General features: G+C 39.6%; 1 protein-coding gene across 6 annotated transcripts in view; it reads right to left on the reverse strand.

Moving 5' to 3' along the window:
- anapc4 (anaphase promoting complex subunit 4) overlaps nt 1-16,666 on the reverse strand; it is a 99,835-nt gene that overhangs the window by 78,288 nt on the left and 4,881 nt on the right. For 2 of the 6 annotated variants that reach the window (XM_087986918.1, XM_043700575.2), the window contains exons 2-7: nt 14,923-15,040; nt 10,650-10,755; nt 10,430-10,562; nt 8,537-8,611; nt 2,091-2,117; nt 1,957-2,001 (exon numbers count right to left, since the gene is read on the reverse strand). In XM_087986918.1, coding sequence (XP_087843044.1) covers nt 1,957-2,001; nt 2,091-2,117; nt 8,537-8,611; nt 10,430-10,562; nt 10,650-10,755; nt 14,923-15,030 — 494 coding nt within the window. In that variant the 5' untranslated portion in view covers nt 15,031-15,040. Of the gene's footprint in view, nt 1-1,956; nt 2,002-2,090; nt 2,118-8,536; nt 8,612-10,429; nt 10,563-10,635; nt 10,756-14,922; nt 15,043-16,666 lie in introns of those variants that run through there. The other 4 variants (XM_087986935.1, XM_087986924.1, XM_087986929.1 and 1 more) reach the window with 4 other exon arrangements.

Below are 16,666 nucleotides of genomic sequence, written 5' to 3' on the forward strand. Positions count from 1 at the left end.
CTTCGTTTGTGTGTGTTGGGGTGGTTACTTTCATAGTTTAGGACTTGGTCTGTGTGTGTGGCTTTCCTGTATACCCTTGTGGTGAATTCTCCGTTTGGTGTTCTCTGTACCATCACGTCTAGGAATGGGAGTTGGCTATCCTTTTCTTCTTCTCTCATGAATCGGATTCCTGTGAGTGTGGCGTTGATGATCCGGTGTGTTTTTTCTATTTCCGTGTTTTTAATGATTACGAACGTGTCATCAACATATCTGACCCAGAGTTTGGGTTGAATTTGTGGTAGGACTGTTTGTTCTAACCTTTGCATAACTGCCTCTGCTATGTTGCATAACTGCCTCTGCTATGTCAGATATGTTGATGACACGTTCGTAATGAGTCCCGAGATTGGTGATCCCATGGGTGTTCTGTTGATTTGTTCGTATATCGAACACGGAACGAGGACATACCACAACCAAAAGGACTAGCCACTCTACCATACATCAGGAGCATCTCGGAACTGACAGCCAGACTACTGCGACCCCTCGGACTCATAACGGCACACAAACCAACAGCCACGCTCAGACAACAACTCACCAGAACGAAGGACCCGATACCCAACATGAGCAAGACGAATGTAGTGTACAAAATACCATGCAAGGACTGCACTAAACACTATATAAGACAAACAGGAAGACAGTTAACAATCCGCATATATGAACATCAACTAGCCACGAAACGACACACAGACAACAAGCAACATGAATTTGACTGTGATTTGTGCACAAGAATCCCACATCTGTCTATGCTGCACCTTTCTGCTTTCTTTCCCCATTTAAATAATATTCAGTTCTTCATGTCTTTAAGCCAAAGTACATAACCTCATATTTTCGCCTATTAATGTTCCTGCCAAGTTTTTGTCTACTCATATAACATGTCTCAGTAGACTGCGTAATCCTCACTACTTGCTTTCCCACTGCAGAGGAACCTCGATTATCCGAAGGACACGGGTAGGGAGTATTTCATTTGGATAATCGAATACCAGATAACAGTTTGGCCAAGCATTGGGATAACATAGTTTAGCCAAGCATTGGGATAACATAGTTTAGCCAAGCAAGCGATCTTGCCGGATAATCCAAAATTTGGATAAATTGAATGCTGAATAATCGAGGTTCCTCTGTACTTGCCTTATGTGTCATTGACAAATTTGGTAATAGTACATTCATTTCTGCTATTGAATCTATTGAATTATATATTAAATAATATAGGCCCCAGTACACATTCATGTGGCACTCCCCTAATTACAGGTTGCCCTCCTGAAAATGCCCCTTTATCCCAATTCTCTGTCTTCTTTTCATGACAATCTTCTCTCGCTTCAATGTCAATTTTCTATTCATGTCAATATGTTTCCATACCATGATCTCTTTTGTACAATAACCTGTTGTGTGGCATCTTACCAAATGCCTTTTGGTTATCCAAGCACAGTACATCTACAGGCTCCCCAATCCACAGAGCATGTTACTCATTTAAAGAACCACAATGTATTATTTAAAGATGATTACTCTTCAGTAAAACCATACTGACTCTCCCATTACTCCAAGTTTTCTAAATGCCCAACTACAACCTCTTAACGATTGATATTAGCACCTTCCCCATGATAGACGTATTCTTGTGCTTCTGATACAGCAGAAGCATTACAGATACATAGGGCAGAGTTTTAGAAAATTCAGTGTTACTGAAAACTGAATTCACTAAAACATGACTATAGTTTAGCCACAAAGAAATGTGAAGACTTATGTAGCTTGGGAAATTATGAATTTCACAGTTCTTGATTCATTCCTGTGATTACAGTGTCGTTATTACCATTAAATGCTGCATCATACAGAAAAAGTAAACATAAAAGCAGTTTGGTCATGTTCTTCTTGAAGTCAAACTACACGTATTAAAGCATTTCTTTTTTTGGAAACAAAGAGAAAAAGTACCTTTTGTCACCTAATAGCTTTGTGACTTCATCTGATTTTTCTTCACTTAAAAAAAGAGAAAATGCATATTAGTACTCATGAAACAGGTAAAGTTTTTTTCTTAAAACTATAGACTTCAAAAGCACTAGACATACCTGAAAATCTTTGCAGAGGTACTGTAACTGATAAGATAGAAGGAAAAACAAATACATGTATTAGGAAAATATGTTGAATACAATCAGTGCAGTATTGCCAATTCTTAACATAGTTGTACAATTATGAGTAACCTACATAACAACAGTAATGTGAGGGAGCGATGAATTACAAGATTAAACAGAAACACATTTCAAAAATATGTCAGAAATCTCTTCTTACAACTGTTGTATAGTCATAGAGCACCATGCCAACCAAATGTCCCAAATTAAACTGGTCCTATTTGCCTGCATTTGACCCATATCCCTTTAACTTTTTCTATTCATGTACCTGTCCAAATGTCTTTTAAATGTTGTAACTGTACCTGCCTCTACCACTTCCTCAGCCAGTTCATTCCACCCACTATGCAAAAAAGTTGCCCCTCAGGTCCTTTTTAAATCTTTCTGCTCTCACCTTAAAAATATGCCCCTAGTTTTGAAAAGATCTTTAGTATTTGCCTTATTTATGCTCTTCATGGTTTTATAAACCTCTTGAAGGTCACCTCTCAACCACCACACTCTAGTGAAAAATATCCCAGCTTCTCCTTATAACTCAAACCCTCCAGTCCTGGGAGCATCCTTGTAAATCTTTTCTGAACCCTCTCCAATTTAATAATATGCTTATCATAGCAGGGCAACCAGAACTGTACACATTACTCCAAAAGTTTCCCAAATTCTATACTCAACGGTCTGAGCAATGGTCTGCTAAACACCTTCTTAACCACCCTGAAAGCTGTGTTACATGTAGACAAAGAACCATGTACCTGAGCCCCTAGGTCTCTCTATTTAACAATACTACCCAACCATTAACCATGTAAATTCTGCCCTTGTTCATCTTACAAAACGCCACACCTCACATTTATCCACATTAAACTCCACCTGTCACTCCTCAGCCTATTGGCCCAATTATTTTTATATCACAGGCTAACTTTAAAACCTACTTATGCCTCCACCATGGAAATGGGAAGAAGTATAGCTTTTACTTTTGTCAATCTGTTCGGCTGTAAACAATGCAATTCAACCTCTCTGATGGTCAGATTTCAAAGATGTTGCCAGGTTTGGAACATTTGAGATATAGGGAGAGGCTGAATAGGCTGGGGCTATTTTCTCTGGAGCGTCAGAGGCTGAGGGGTGACCATATAGAGGTTTATAAAATCATGAGGTGCATGGATAAGGTAAATAGAAAAGGTCTTTTCCCAGGGGTAGGTGAGTCCAAAATTACAGGGCATAGCTTTAAGAGGGGAAAGATTTAAAAGGGACCTAAGGGGTAACGTTTTCTAGCAGAGGGTGAAAGATCAGAAATGGGGATGTTTGGTGATGATTTAACAATGTTCAGCACCATTCACAACTCTTCAGATACTAACAGCCATGTCCAAAAGCAGCAAAATCTGGATAATTGCCACATGTAGCAATGAACATTCATGCACACGAGTGCCAGAAAATATCCATCTTCAACTAGAGCTAATCCTGCCATCATCCCTCACAATCAATATCCTGATTGTTACAATTGAGCATAAATGAACAGGCTTAGCCACATAAATACAGTGGCTACAAAAGTAGGTCAAACACTAGGAATCCTGTAGCAAACAATTCACCTCCTGACTCCTCAAAGTCTATTTACTATTTAAAAGGCCATCTAGAAGAAATATAATAAACACTTGCCATACTTTGGCAGCAGACATGTCTCAAAAGGTTGCCATTGATGTCAAGATCCAACACCAGATCAGCTGTGCGAGTGTAGCCTTTTACAAATTACAGCATTGATTGATTAATGATACAGACCGTGTAACTTAAATGTAGTTATCATCACTGTTCATCTGTGCCACAATGAAACCTGGACAATGTATCAGACACACTAGAACACCAGAGAAATCTCATCAGCAAATGCTGCAGAAATTGAAAGACACTGAACAAACACTAATGTCTTTCTTGAAGCAGGGTCCAAAAGCAATCAGACAAAGCTGCAAAATCAATTTTGATGGACTGGACACCATGTCCAGATAGTCAAGAACATTGCCTATGCCATGTCTTGATCTATCAAGTTTCAAATGGCCAAAACTCTCTGAAAAGACAAATTTTCTACAAACAATTGTGCCAGTGATCGTAATGATTGTAAGGAGCTTGTACCAATCATTCTGAATAACAACACCCTTGGCCATTAAGCTGTAATGAGCTTTAAGTCATAATGCCTTAATGAAGGGGCAGCAGGGCAGGGAAGAAATGGAAAGCAGTTCTGCACTCCAGAACTCAGTACCTCGTGAAACACCCAACCCCTTGTGCGCAAAGTCCAAGGGGTTGAAAATTAAGTAACTCAGTCACATGCAGACCATGGCATAAAGCTGTAACCCTAAGCAGACAACACTCTGGAATCAAGGAGTAGCTGCTGTCACTGGGAAACAGAAATGTTCAAAAAGTAAAAGGATTTTGGCAAAAGAGAAAGGGCTGATCATGAGAAAAGAAAATAAACAAGAGATGGTTTTGAGGAATATTCTAAATTAAAAGAAAGACAAGGAAATCAGTGTTTTATCTCAAAGGAGGTTTTTAGGCCTTGTGGCAGTTATTGCTGTATCTCCAGAGTTGTAACTGAGTGGAAGGTAGTGAAAAGTGGACATTGGTAACAAGGATGAAAATTAGAAGTGATGCTAATGAAATTTTCCAGTAAAGGGCAAGAACAAGAGCTGCACCAACAAAGTTATGAACGTATCAGAATAGGACAAAGGACGGAACCTGAGAGTAGGACTGGAACAAGCAATGTTCCACACATTCCACAAAAAAGGGAGGCATTTCGCTGACACAAAGGAAGCACACATTCTTTTAATTTGGAGAAAGATGGAAGCTCAAAGGAGGAGCTGTAGACTTTATTAACAACTTGATCCAGTGGGGTGGGTGGATGGTAGTGGATATAGCCCTGTTAACCTTCATTCAAGAGGAAGAAGGCACTCAGACTATACTGCTGGGTTTGGAGGTGCAGAGGGACTGAATATCAATAGTGAAAAAGAGATGTTTAGGACCGAGAAGTTGCACAGGGTATCAAAGGCTCTCAGATATAGATGTAAAGAAAATGGACAAAAGTGAACAAACAAATTTCAAGACAGGAAGAAATAAGTTTAATGGGGCAAGAACAAGCTACAATCACAGGTCTATGAGGGCAGTCCTGTTTGTGGATCTTGGGAAGGTGACAGAAGCACCTTGTGGGAAGGACTGGGAGAGCATGAGGTTAGAGACAAGATCTCCAGAAGAGATAAATTCAGAGAGTTTGGGAAACATTAGCTTTTATGTTTTTTTGATGACACATAATCGGGAGGAGGTTGGTGTTCCTATTGGAGAGTTGCTGTCTCATCTCTCCAACGTAAAGATGAGTATGCCAAATAGTCAATTTGTCAGTATATTTAATGACATGTTAAGGTCAGACCATTGTGAGCGGAGTGCTGCAAGTTCAGAGGGAAGTTAGGATGATTAAACTGAATGACAGGATAAGACGAAAAGGGGAAAAAATGCAATTATGCAGCACCTTTCTTATTTGCCTTCCAGTGTGCAAGCAATTAACAAGGAACTTCTGCAATGTTCTTACTGTCTTATTGGGGGGAAATTCAGGACCCAATTTATGAACAAGCTTTTTTTTAGTTCATTCATTCACAAGGTGTGGGCATCACAGGTATGCCAGCATTTATTGCCTATCCCTAACTGAGGGCAGTTAAGAGTCAATCATATTGCTGTGGATCTGGAGTCACATGGAGGCCATACCAGGTAAGGATGGCAGATTTTCTTCCTTGAAAGGACATTAGTGAACCAGATGGGCTTTTCCTGACAATCGACAATAGTCTCACGGTCATCTTTTGACTTTTAATTCCAGATTTTCGTCTGCAATTGTGGGATTTGAACCCAGGTCCCTATGATAGTATTTGGGTCTCCAGATTACTAACTAACGATAATACCACTAGACCATCACCTCCCTAAGCTCCCACAAACATCAGCATGACAATGACCAAATAACATGATTTTATGATGCTGACTTAGTGATAAATAATCAACAGGACTCCAGTGATAACTTCCCTGCTCTTCTTTGAAGAAGTGTCATGGGATTTTTTACATCTATTTGAGAGAACAGGTGGAGCTTTGGTTTAAAATCTCATCTGACTGACATAATCTTCAACAGTGCAGCAAGCAGCTAGACAGAGGCAGCCAGGGAGAAGGGGAACTTTGAGGACAGCAGTAACAGACAATTGTGCAGTGGGAAGATTCCTGGCCAACAAAGCAGACACAGAAGTGAAAGCTATAGATGAGGAGGTGAGCATCCCGACAAGCCAAATATTCAAATGAGATGGGGGCATTAGGTGATGAAGCTGAGATCTTAATATTCTAAAGCCTATCTCCCAAATTATATTTTTTAACTCCCTGATCATTTTAATAGTCCTTGCCACTGTGATACATTATTTTTCCCCTCAAATGCCAATATTGAACACAATACTGCAAATAGATGCATCCAACAGTCTATATAATATGCAGTTTATAACCATGCCATCTCTACTACTACTTCCTCTAATCCATTCTCCACACTTGGTATGCAACCCAACTCGGGGTGGCACGGTGGCTCAGTGGCTAACGCCGCTACCTCTCAACACCAGGGACTAGGGTTTGATTCCAGCCTCAGGCTGTGTGGAGTTTGCACATTCTCCCCAAGTCTGCATGGGTTTTCTCTGGGTGCTCTGGTTTCCTCTCACAGTCCAAAGATGTGCAGATTAGGTGAATTGGTCATAGTGGCCATGCTAAATTGCCCATAGTATTCAGGGATGTGTAGTTCAGGTGCATTAGTCAGAGATAAATGTAGAGTAGCAGGTGTAGGGGAATTGATCTGGGTGGGAGGGTCTTCGGAGGGTCAGTGTAGACTTGTTGGGCCAAATGGCCTGTTTCCGCACTCTAGGGATTCTGATTCTACTTCCATTAGCCTGTTTTATATTTATAATTGACAAGATGTTGGCTTGAAATCTTTATAGCTCAAACTGCTAAGGTCAGAAAGTTGGCTCTGGGCTGCAGAAGACCTTGCAGTGAAAATGGGAGGACCCCATGGCATTGTGTGAAAATGGGAGGACCCCATGGCACAATCCACATTGATACCAACAACATAGGTAGAACCAGGAAACAGTGGAGGGGATATGAGAAACCAGGTGCTAAATTGAAAAGCAGAACCTTAAAGCTAATAATCTTTAGATTTCTACATAAGCAACAAGGAGATTGGTGTAGGATGAATAAGATTAAAGAAATTAACGTGTGGTTCAAAGACTAGTGTAGAGCAGGTTTGTGGTACATTTGTACCAGTATGGGGGCAAAGTTGTATCTGTACAGTTGGAATAGTCAATACTTGAACTATGCTGGTGTTTTTATGAGGGAAGCATGGAGAGCTTTAAAGTAAACAAAGGGCAGAAGGGATCAAGGTTGGATAAATGTAACAAATCAAGGGATATAATTGAGGAAGGAAAGCAAAATACTAATACAGAGAATGCCAGGAAAGGTCAGAAAAAACAAACTTAAGATTATACCAGCTACAAAGATAACAAAAATCAAAAATAAAGGCTCTGTTCAAAGTTTGAGAGAAGATTTGTAGCTCGGGTGCTCGTTGCTGTGGTTCTGTTCGCTGAGCTGGAAGTTTTTGTTGCAAACGTTTCGTCCCCTGTCTAGGATGAGGATAGCACTGAGGATGTCACCTAGACAGGGGACGAAACGTTTGCAACAAAAACTTCCAGCTCGGCGAACAGAACCACAGCATAAAGGCTCTGTAGCCAAATAAATACAATCTAATCGATATTAAATAGACATAGTTGCAGGGTGACAAGGATTTGGTTAAAGAGTGCCATCTTAAGGTACTTTAACAGTGCATCCTGTGGAGTAGCAGTCAACTACTGGGAGCAATCTCTGAGCTTCACTGTTTAATTGTTCAGTGCAGGCAGGTGGGATTACTTTAGAATGAAAGTATGGTCAGCACAGACATTATGATCAAAGGGTCTGTTCTTGTGCTGTACCATTCTGTGTGCAAACACCAGGAGTTGCTTTCATGTTTACAGTTGTAATGACAAAAGACTACAGTCTGAGGTCTTTCCACTGAAATTAAATGTGGCTCTGTTCAGTAATCAGACCCTCCTAGTACCTCAAATGCATGTAAATATAATCTTGTACGTGCAACAGATATCTTTGATTTGTTTGGATACAGTCAAACTCCAACATTAGTTTATTTCTTTGACATGCTACTGTACAGAACCAATCGGTGTTTGTCACTATGTACATGTACAAAGCTTTTTCTGAATAAAGTATAGTTTTGAAATAAATTTAATATTGCACTTCTACTATTACAACTGTGAAGTTTGGGTTAAATGCATATCACTTTTTTCATTTTAATCACATCTCATTCAATTTACCTTTTTGGTAGCGCAGGCAACTTGGGCAAGAAAAGACTCCCCTCTTCATCTAGTAAACTAACTGGGGTAGCAGCACTGAAAAAAAGTGTTCAGAACAGTAGATATTAAAACAATATTCTGAAATAGTTAGATTTAAACCACAGGTCATTCTGCTATAACACACAATTTGTTAACGTAAATTCACTGTAACATGATTGCTGAATCAGGGACATTGTTTCTAAAGTGGGAACTTTTAAAATGTGTGTCAGCTGTAACACAATTATGGCACCAACACTTTAAGTGCTGTTTCTAAAGCACGATTTTTCTATAATGTGGGGTTGGACAGAATGCAACCATCATGTTATAATGTGGAGGTGCCGGTGTTGAACTGATATGGACAATATTAAAAATCACACAATGAATCTATAGATGTTTGTAAATAGCTCTATAAACAATGTACTTAAAGCACTTTCCTCCATAGTAGAAAAATCCTAGGCCACTGCAGCATATAATATGCTGGGCAGCCCTTGTCAAACTCATTTTGTGCTGTTAGTACAGTCTAAACCCAAGTGACATTAACAAAGATGTGCAAACAGGTCACATGCTCCTTTGGGAAGGCATATTGTGAAGAAATCAATGATTATTCATACAGAATGAAACAAGCTTCTAAGTGCTCTAGAATGTGAAAAATAAATGTACAGGTAGTTCTTCTATAATGCAATTAAGTTAAAAAATCACACAACACCTAGCTAGCTAACTGACGAAGGAGCAGCACACTGAAAGCTTATACTTCCAAATAAACCTGTTGAACTATAATTGACAGGATGTTGGCTTGAAATCTTTATAGCTCAAACTGATAAGGTCAGAAAGTTGGCTCTGGGCTGCAGAAGACCTTGCATTGAAAATGGGAGGACCCCATGGCATTGTGTGATTTTCAGTTTCATTGCATTATAGAAGAACTATCTGTACATTCATACTTTTACATTCTAGAGCACTTAGAAGCTTGTTTTATTCCCGATGTATTTTCATTGATTTCTTCACAACATGTCTTCCCAAAGGAACATGTGACCTGCTTGCACATCTTTGTTAATGTCATTTGGGGTTAAACTGTACTAACAGAACAAATGAGTTACACTATGGCTGCTCAGCATATTATATGCTGAAGTGGCCTAAGATTTTTCTACTATGGAGGAAAGTATCTTCAGTGCATTATCTATAAAGCCATTTACAAACATCTGCAGACTCAGTCAGAAGAAATTGACTAAGTGTTCTGGCAGGAATGATTTCTACTGCAGCAATGCATAACAAAGTTTATAGCTCTTTTCTCTCTTAATCCAATCTTTTCTCTTTATTTTCTGGACTGAATTGACTTTAATATGTCTACTATATTTCATACTGCTTCTGTCCTTCCTATTTCTTTCTCAATCATTAAATCACAGTGGTTAAAGAGTTCAATTATAGGGTCCATCACTCACTGAACTCATATCATATTGTCTTTCCCATGTCATTATCAGTTCATGTTTGCAGTTGATTACTGCACAAAAAAAGTCAAATTTAAAATAGCCAGAAAATACTGATAGTAGTCGTCACAACACTTCAAGCAATTTTGATCTTTAGTGCCTCATAACATCTAATAACAAATTTTACTTTTACAAAAATACATTCATCAAAAAACTATTATTTTTATTACATATTAATACATTATTAAATGCAATAAGACTGATCTAATGTTGTTAATACAAAGCCAAAATAGTGAGGAAATCTAAAATAAAAACAAAATGATGTTGCAAACACTCAGTAGACAGCACTATGGAGATGGAATCAGGGATCACATTAAAAGTTTGTAACTTTGGCCCTGATACAAACGCTACTTCCCTCTCCAGAGATGCTGCCAGACCATATGTTCTATATTACCTCTTTGGATCCATCACCTCAGTCCAATGCATACAGGTAACTAAGTTTTCCAAGGAGAAAAAATGTAGAATCTCTGCTTTTTCCACATCACATAAAACAATTCGTCTTGTGTCTGCAAGACTAAAGGCTAAAACTAGTAGAAAAACAAAAAGAATTGATCATAAACAAATTAAATTTAACAATTAAAAGGTCATAAACTCTGGTACATTTCATGCTTTACCCTTTCCATCTGGCCTCCAAGCTAGTGATGTTACTTCTTTTCCTGTGTTTTCATTAGGTGCCAAACTCCATACTCGCTGAAAGTGGGCAAGGCGATGAAGTAAAACCTAAAATTTTTAAAACAATTCTGGTGGAATTTGATATACTTTGAGTATCTTATATAAGTGGTGCACAAACTGCTGAACAGTTTAAAGAACAATGGTCATATTAAAGATGATAATGGGAGCTTGTCAGAAAGTTATGGTGATAAAGTAGCTAATTTTAAGCTACGTATTGAAAGACAGACAAGCAAAGGTAGCCTAAGTAAGGATTTTGGGGTTTTGGAGTAGCATTTTAGATGAACACCTGGTGCAGCCACCCAGAGAGCAGGCTGTACTAGACCTGATATTGTGTAAGAAGATAGGTTTAATTCATGATCTCATACTGCTGAACCACCCTTCCCCCAAAAAACAAGTACAAACAACCATCACAGAATCAGAGTTGTTACAGTGTGGAGGCCAAGTTGACTACACAGTTGTCCAAATGAACTTAGTGCCATTTTCTTGCTTGTGCCTTGTAAACAGTTTCTATTCAAATAATCATCTAATGCCTATTTGAATGTCTTGATTGAATCTGTCTCCCCCATAATTCTAAGCAGTGTATTCCAGATCTTAACTACACCTGTTTGAAAAAATATTTTCTCACATTGCATTTGCTCCTTTTGCTCACTGTAAATCTGTACCCTTTCATTTTTGATTTTTTTACAAGTAAAAGCAATATCTTGTCTACTGTTACATTTTCCCTTAGCCTCTCCAAGGAAACTAGTCCCAAAGTCTCCACTCTATTTCATAACTGAAGCTTCTCACCTATGAAACCATTCTTCTAAATACTTTCTGCAATGCCTTCACAGCCTTCCTGAAAAATGGTACCCACAACAGTATATAATATTTCAGCTGAGGTTACAGAAATTAACCCTTCGTATTTCCTCGTTCACACAGTTCCTACCTTCACACTCTGGAGATAAGCAGAACAATGGTCAACGATAATAATTTTGTTAAAACAATACATCATACACGCACTAAAATATACAGTAATTGAGATTTTGGAGAAGATTTGCAGCTCAGGTTGTAAGTTTGATCGCTGAGTTGGTAGATTTGTTCTCAGATATTTCATCACCGTGCTGGGTAACATTATCAGTGAGTCTCCAGTGAAGGGTTGGTGTTTTGTCCTGCTTGCTATTTATCTGTTTCTGCATAACTACTTCTGCTAAAAGTTCTGATATTGGTGATCCCATTGGTGTTCCATTGATTTGTTTGTAGGTGAAGTGGATTGAGATGCACAGGTCTACTAGTTTGAGGATACTAGTTTAAACTTGCTGATGCAGTTGGTGTTGTCAGGCATTTATGTCCTTGGTTCGACTCGCAGTGAGGCCAGTGTTTCTTTGGCTAGGGTGATGTTTATTGATGTGAATAGAGCTGTTTCCAGAGTGGTTTCCAGTGCTGCTTCAGTGCTTTCCGCCCTGAAAGACAACAGACTTACAGAAGAAACCCAGCAGGCCATCAGACAGACAGTAGCACCAACACTAAGCAGAAAGGAAAGCCCTGGAAGGACTCAGAAAAGACAGAAGTATCGTAATACTACCAGCAGGCAAAGGGCGCATGACTGTCATCCTGAACAGAACATAACAGATTGAAAAAGCGAACACATTACTCGCAGAGTCTGACATCTACCAATGGGTGGTGATGGACATGACTCGACAGCTAGAAAACCACATTACAGCATCCCAGAGGAAACTACAGAAGACAGGTGAAATTAACAAGACAGACCTCCATAGAATGGGTTTCCTCCGGGTGCTCCGGTTTCCTCCCACAGTTCAAAAGATGTGCAGGTCAGGTAAATTGGCCATGCTAAATTGCCCGTAGTGTGAGGTGAGGTAAGAGGTAAATGCAGGGGTATGGGTGGGTTGCGCTTCGGCGGGGCGGTGTGGACTTGTTGGGCCGAAGGGCCTGTTTCCACACTGTAAGTAATCTAATCTAAAAAAAAAAATGAAACCTGAAGATCTAACACACCCCACTTCTACGGATTACATAAACACCAGGTCCCACCTCAGACCTATAGTCTCACTTCCCACATATCGACATACAGACGAGCAAAAGAGGTACAACACAAACTGAAACACCCAGGAGAAGACGCAGTCCACTCCATCCACTACACCCAGGAATTGATTAACATCATCAAAGACACCAAGGTAGAGGATGAAGAGGTCATGGTTTCCTTTGACGTGATGGCCCTATTCACATCAATAAACATCACCATCGCCAAAGAAACACTGGCCTCACTGCTAGATGAACCAAGGATACAAACACCTGACAGCACCAACTCCATGGGCAAGGAAAACATCCTCAAACTAGTAGACCTGTGCCTCACAACCCATTTCCCCTTCAACGTCCACAAACAAATCAATGGGACACCAGTATCAGGAACTTTAGCAGAAGCAGTTATGCAGAGGTTAGAAAAAACAGCCCTTCCCACGATTCAGCCCAAGCTTCAGGTCCACTATGCGGATGACACCTTTGTCATCATGAAATGCAACAAATTAGAAGAAACCCACAAACACATAAACAACTCCTTACTGGTATAAAGTTCCCCAAAGGGGAAGAGAACAATAACAGACTCCCCATTCTAGACATCAACGCAGAACAAAATACCATTGGAGAGTTGCAGACCAGTGTTTACAGTAAAGCTACATGCACTGACCAGATACTCAACTACAGGAGCAATCATCCCAACACCCACAAAGGAGCTTCAATAGGACATTATTTAAATGAGCCACAACACACTGCAGTACCCAGGAACTACGAGAAGCCGAGAAAAACACCTATACAATGTATTTAGGAACAACGGTGGCTCAGGAGTTAGCACTGCTGCCTCACAGCACCAGAGATCTAGATTCAGTTCCTGCCTCGGGCAACTGTCTGTGTGGAGTTTGCACATTCACCCCCCTGTCTGCGTGGGTTTCCTCCGGGTGCTCCAGTTTCCTCCCACAATCCAAAGATGTGCAGGTCAGGTGAATTGGTTATGCTAAATTGCCCGTAGTGTTATGTTCATTAGTCAGGGGTAGGAGAATGGGTCTGGGTGGGTTTCTCTTTGGAGGGTCAGTGTGGACATGTTGGGCCAAAGGGCCTGTTTCCACACTGTAGGGAATATAATCAACAGGTACCCGATAATTGCAGTCTGCTGATTCCTACACAACAGACCTAAACAAGACACAACACGTTCAGAAAATTTAGCCACCCTACCATACATCAAAGAGATGACGACCAGACTACTCCAGCCCTTAGGCATCAAGGTAGCCCACGAACCTACTACCACACTGAAACAGCTCCTGATGAATTTAAAGGACCCTGTACCAACAACCAGCAGAATGAACATTATGTATAAAATACTCTGCAAGGACTGCAACAAACAGTACTTTGGACAAACGGGCAGGAGGTTAGCCACCGGATGCATGAGCACCAACTAGCCACCAAAAGACACGACCAACTATCACTGGTATCCATACACACAGACGAAGAGGGATACCAGTTCAACTGGGACATACATTCATTCTGGGACAGGATAAACAAGGACACGCACGGGAATTCCTACAGGCCTAGCATTCAAACCAGAACTCCATTAACAAACACATAGATATGGACTGACTCCATTTACCAACCTCTCTGAAATAGAAGTAGAAATGATATCATCTACCACAACAAACAGAAACAGATAAATAGCAAGCAGGACAGAACGCCAATGCTTCACCGGAGACTCACTGATGATGCTACAGCATAGTGACAAAATATCTGAGAACAAATTTACTAGCTCAGCGAGCAAACTTACAACCTGCACTGCAGTTTCTGAAATAAAAACCTTGTCATTGTTAATTTTATTTCATGTTCATTACTTTTCTGTATCTTTTTCTCTATAATATTGGTGACTTTTATCCATCTATTATATACCAGGTGCGAACAGCTGGTGAAAAGAAACAAACACCATGGAATGCAAATCATTGTTCTGCTGCTTGAAACTTGGAAGCACTTTCCAATTTTCCTAATTCTCTGCAGTTCAGTCTTAAATGGGTATATCTGCACCTTTGGAGCAGAGCACGACATTGGTCATTTCATTGGGATATAACTCAAGTCTTTATAAAGCAAGAAATCATTTCACTTATCTTAAATTGTGAATGGTCAATTATATGCATATCAAAATTATGAATCAATTTCCAGATATTATAATAAAGAGAAATCAGTTACCTCTCCTGTTTTGTTCGCAAGTGCAATGAGATCCCTTTTAGGGGACCACACCATGTAAAGTATTTCATTGGGAAGCTGCTTCTCTCCAACTTGTCGAAATGGTGGCATGACAATGACTCTGTTGATTAAAACAAAATAGGGCTAGTGCCGGCTCATGAGATTAAATACAACACAGGTCTGAAAACAGCAGAAACATAAAGAGTCGTACATTTTATGAGAGTAACACAAATTGTAGGTATGACTCTGTTTGTCTTTCACAATGGCATTCAATTAGGAGATGCAGGGAAACTAGTATACAACTTACAGTAAGTATATCAACTAATACAGAGAATTTACTACAAATGAGAAAATAAACAAGCATTTTTGGATATCAAGCCCTCACTGTGGCAGAGTGCTAGTGCTTCTACCTTTGGACCAGAAGGCTTGGGTATAAGAGGTCCGAACAGATTGATTAAAAAACAGACCAACCTGAGCAGTCACGAATTGTCTTGTCAACCTTCATCTCTAACTGAGTCAATGCTCATCGTAGTTACTAAAATTTCAACCCTACTTTAGAAAGGTCTACTCTGATAGAAGGCACAGATGTTTCACTCTCTAATCGAAACCAAAGCAATTAAAGAGCTATACAAAACCTCCATATTAAGAAACCACGCAAAAATGACAATCACTCAGCAAATCTGATGTGCCCCAAACTGGCAAGTTTAAAAGTGAATCATTTAAATTGGGCCTGAGGTGGATTAATTAACAGCCCCTAGGTAGCAGCAGCAATATGACTGATTTTTGTTTTTAGAAAAGTGAACCAATTGGCTCCAAGACTATGTTTTATATTTAAATAAAGACAAATATGAAAATAAAGTGAATTGGTAAATTAGGTTAAATAATAGGTTAATTTGGATACAACAGCAGACATTTCAAGGTAATACTTCATTATACACAGAACACCTTTTCCAAAGAGTATAAAAAATTCAAAGGGATAGACCCACCATCCATGGTTAGCTAGAAAGATGGTTTCAAAAGAAGAAAAAGCATATAACTGTGCAAAGACAAATGGCAAATTCAAAAATTAGGTAAAATGAATAAAACAGCATAGAATGAGCAAAATATTAAAGAGGGAAAAATTTGATTACAAAAGAAATATAATGAAGATTTTTTTGTTTTTTTTTCTCTTTTTTTCTCTTTAATAATTTTTTTTAATTTAACCCCCACACTACCACCTAAGTGCGGTAGTGCTTATTTTTTCCCCAGCACCCATGGTGTGTGTGTGCAGGTGTGAGACACAGTGAAAGACACAAAGTGCACGAATCTTTATTCAAATGCCACCACCAGGAAGATAGGAAAACACCCGGGTGGTCAGTGACAAACACTGCCCTTCACATCAAAGAGCAGTGCTGTGTGATCAAAACAGTGAAGGGGAGGGTAGGGACTAAATCAAAATAGAGTTGGAGGGAGAAATAATGCACTCCACTCCCTGCGGCGCCCACCTCCCCCTGAACAACTCCAGGGTGTTGGTGGACACCGCGTGCTCCTTCTCCAAGGACACCCGGGCCCTAACGTATATAATGAAGATATTAAGAGATTTTATAACAATCAAAAGAATAGAGTTAAAGTTGCGCAAGTCTGTATAATTACTAATAGAAAACGAAGAGATGGTAGATGAACAGGCACTTTCCATCAGTCTTCACAACAAAGGATTAAGAAAGATCTCAGAAGTAACCATAAGGAAGTGGAAGACAAGGAGGGACAT

Source organism: Chiloscyllium plagiosum, unplaced genomic scaffold (genome assembly GCF_037043375.1).
Source record: "Chiloscyllium plagiosum isolate Xiang-an unplaced genomic scaffold, Cpla_swu_hap1 HiC_scaffold_1, whole genome shotgun sequence".
Taxonomy (NCBI): Eukaryota; Metazoa; Chordata; class Chondrichthyes; order Orectolobiformes; family Hemiscylliidae; genus Chiloscyllium; species Chiloscyllium plagiosum.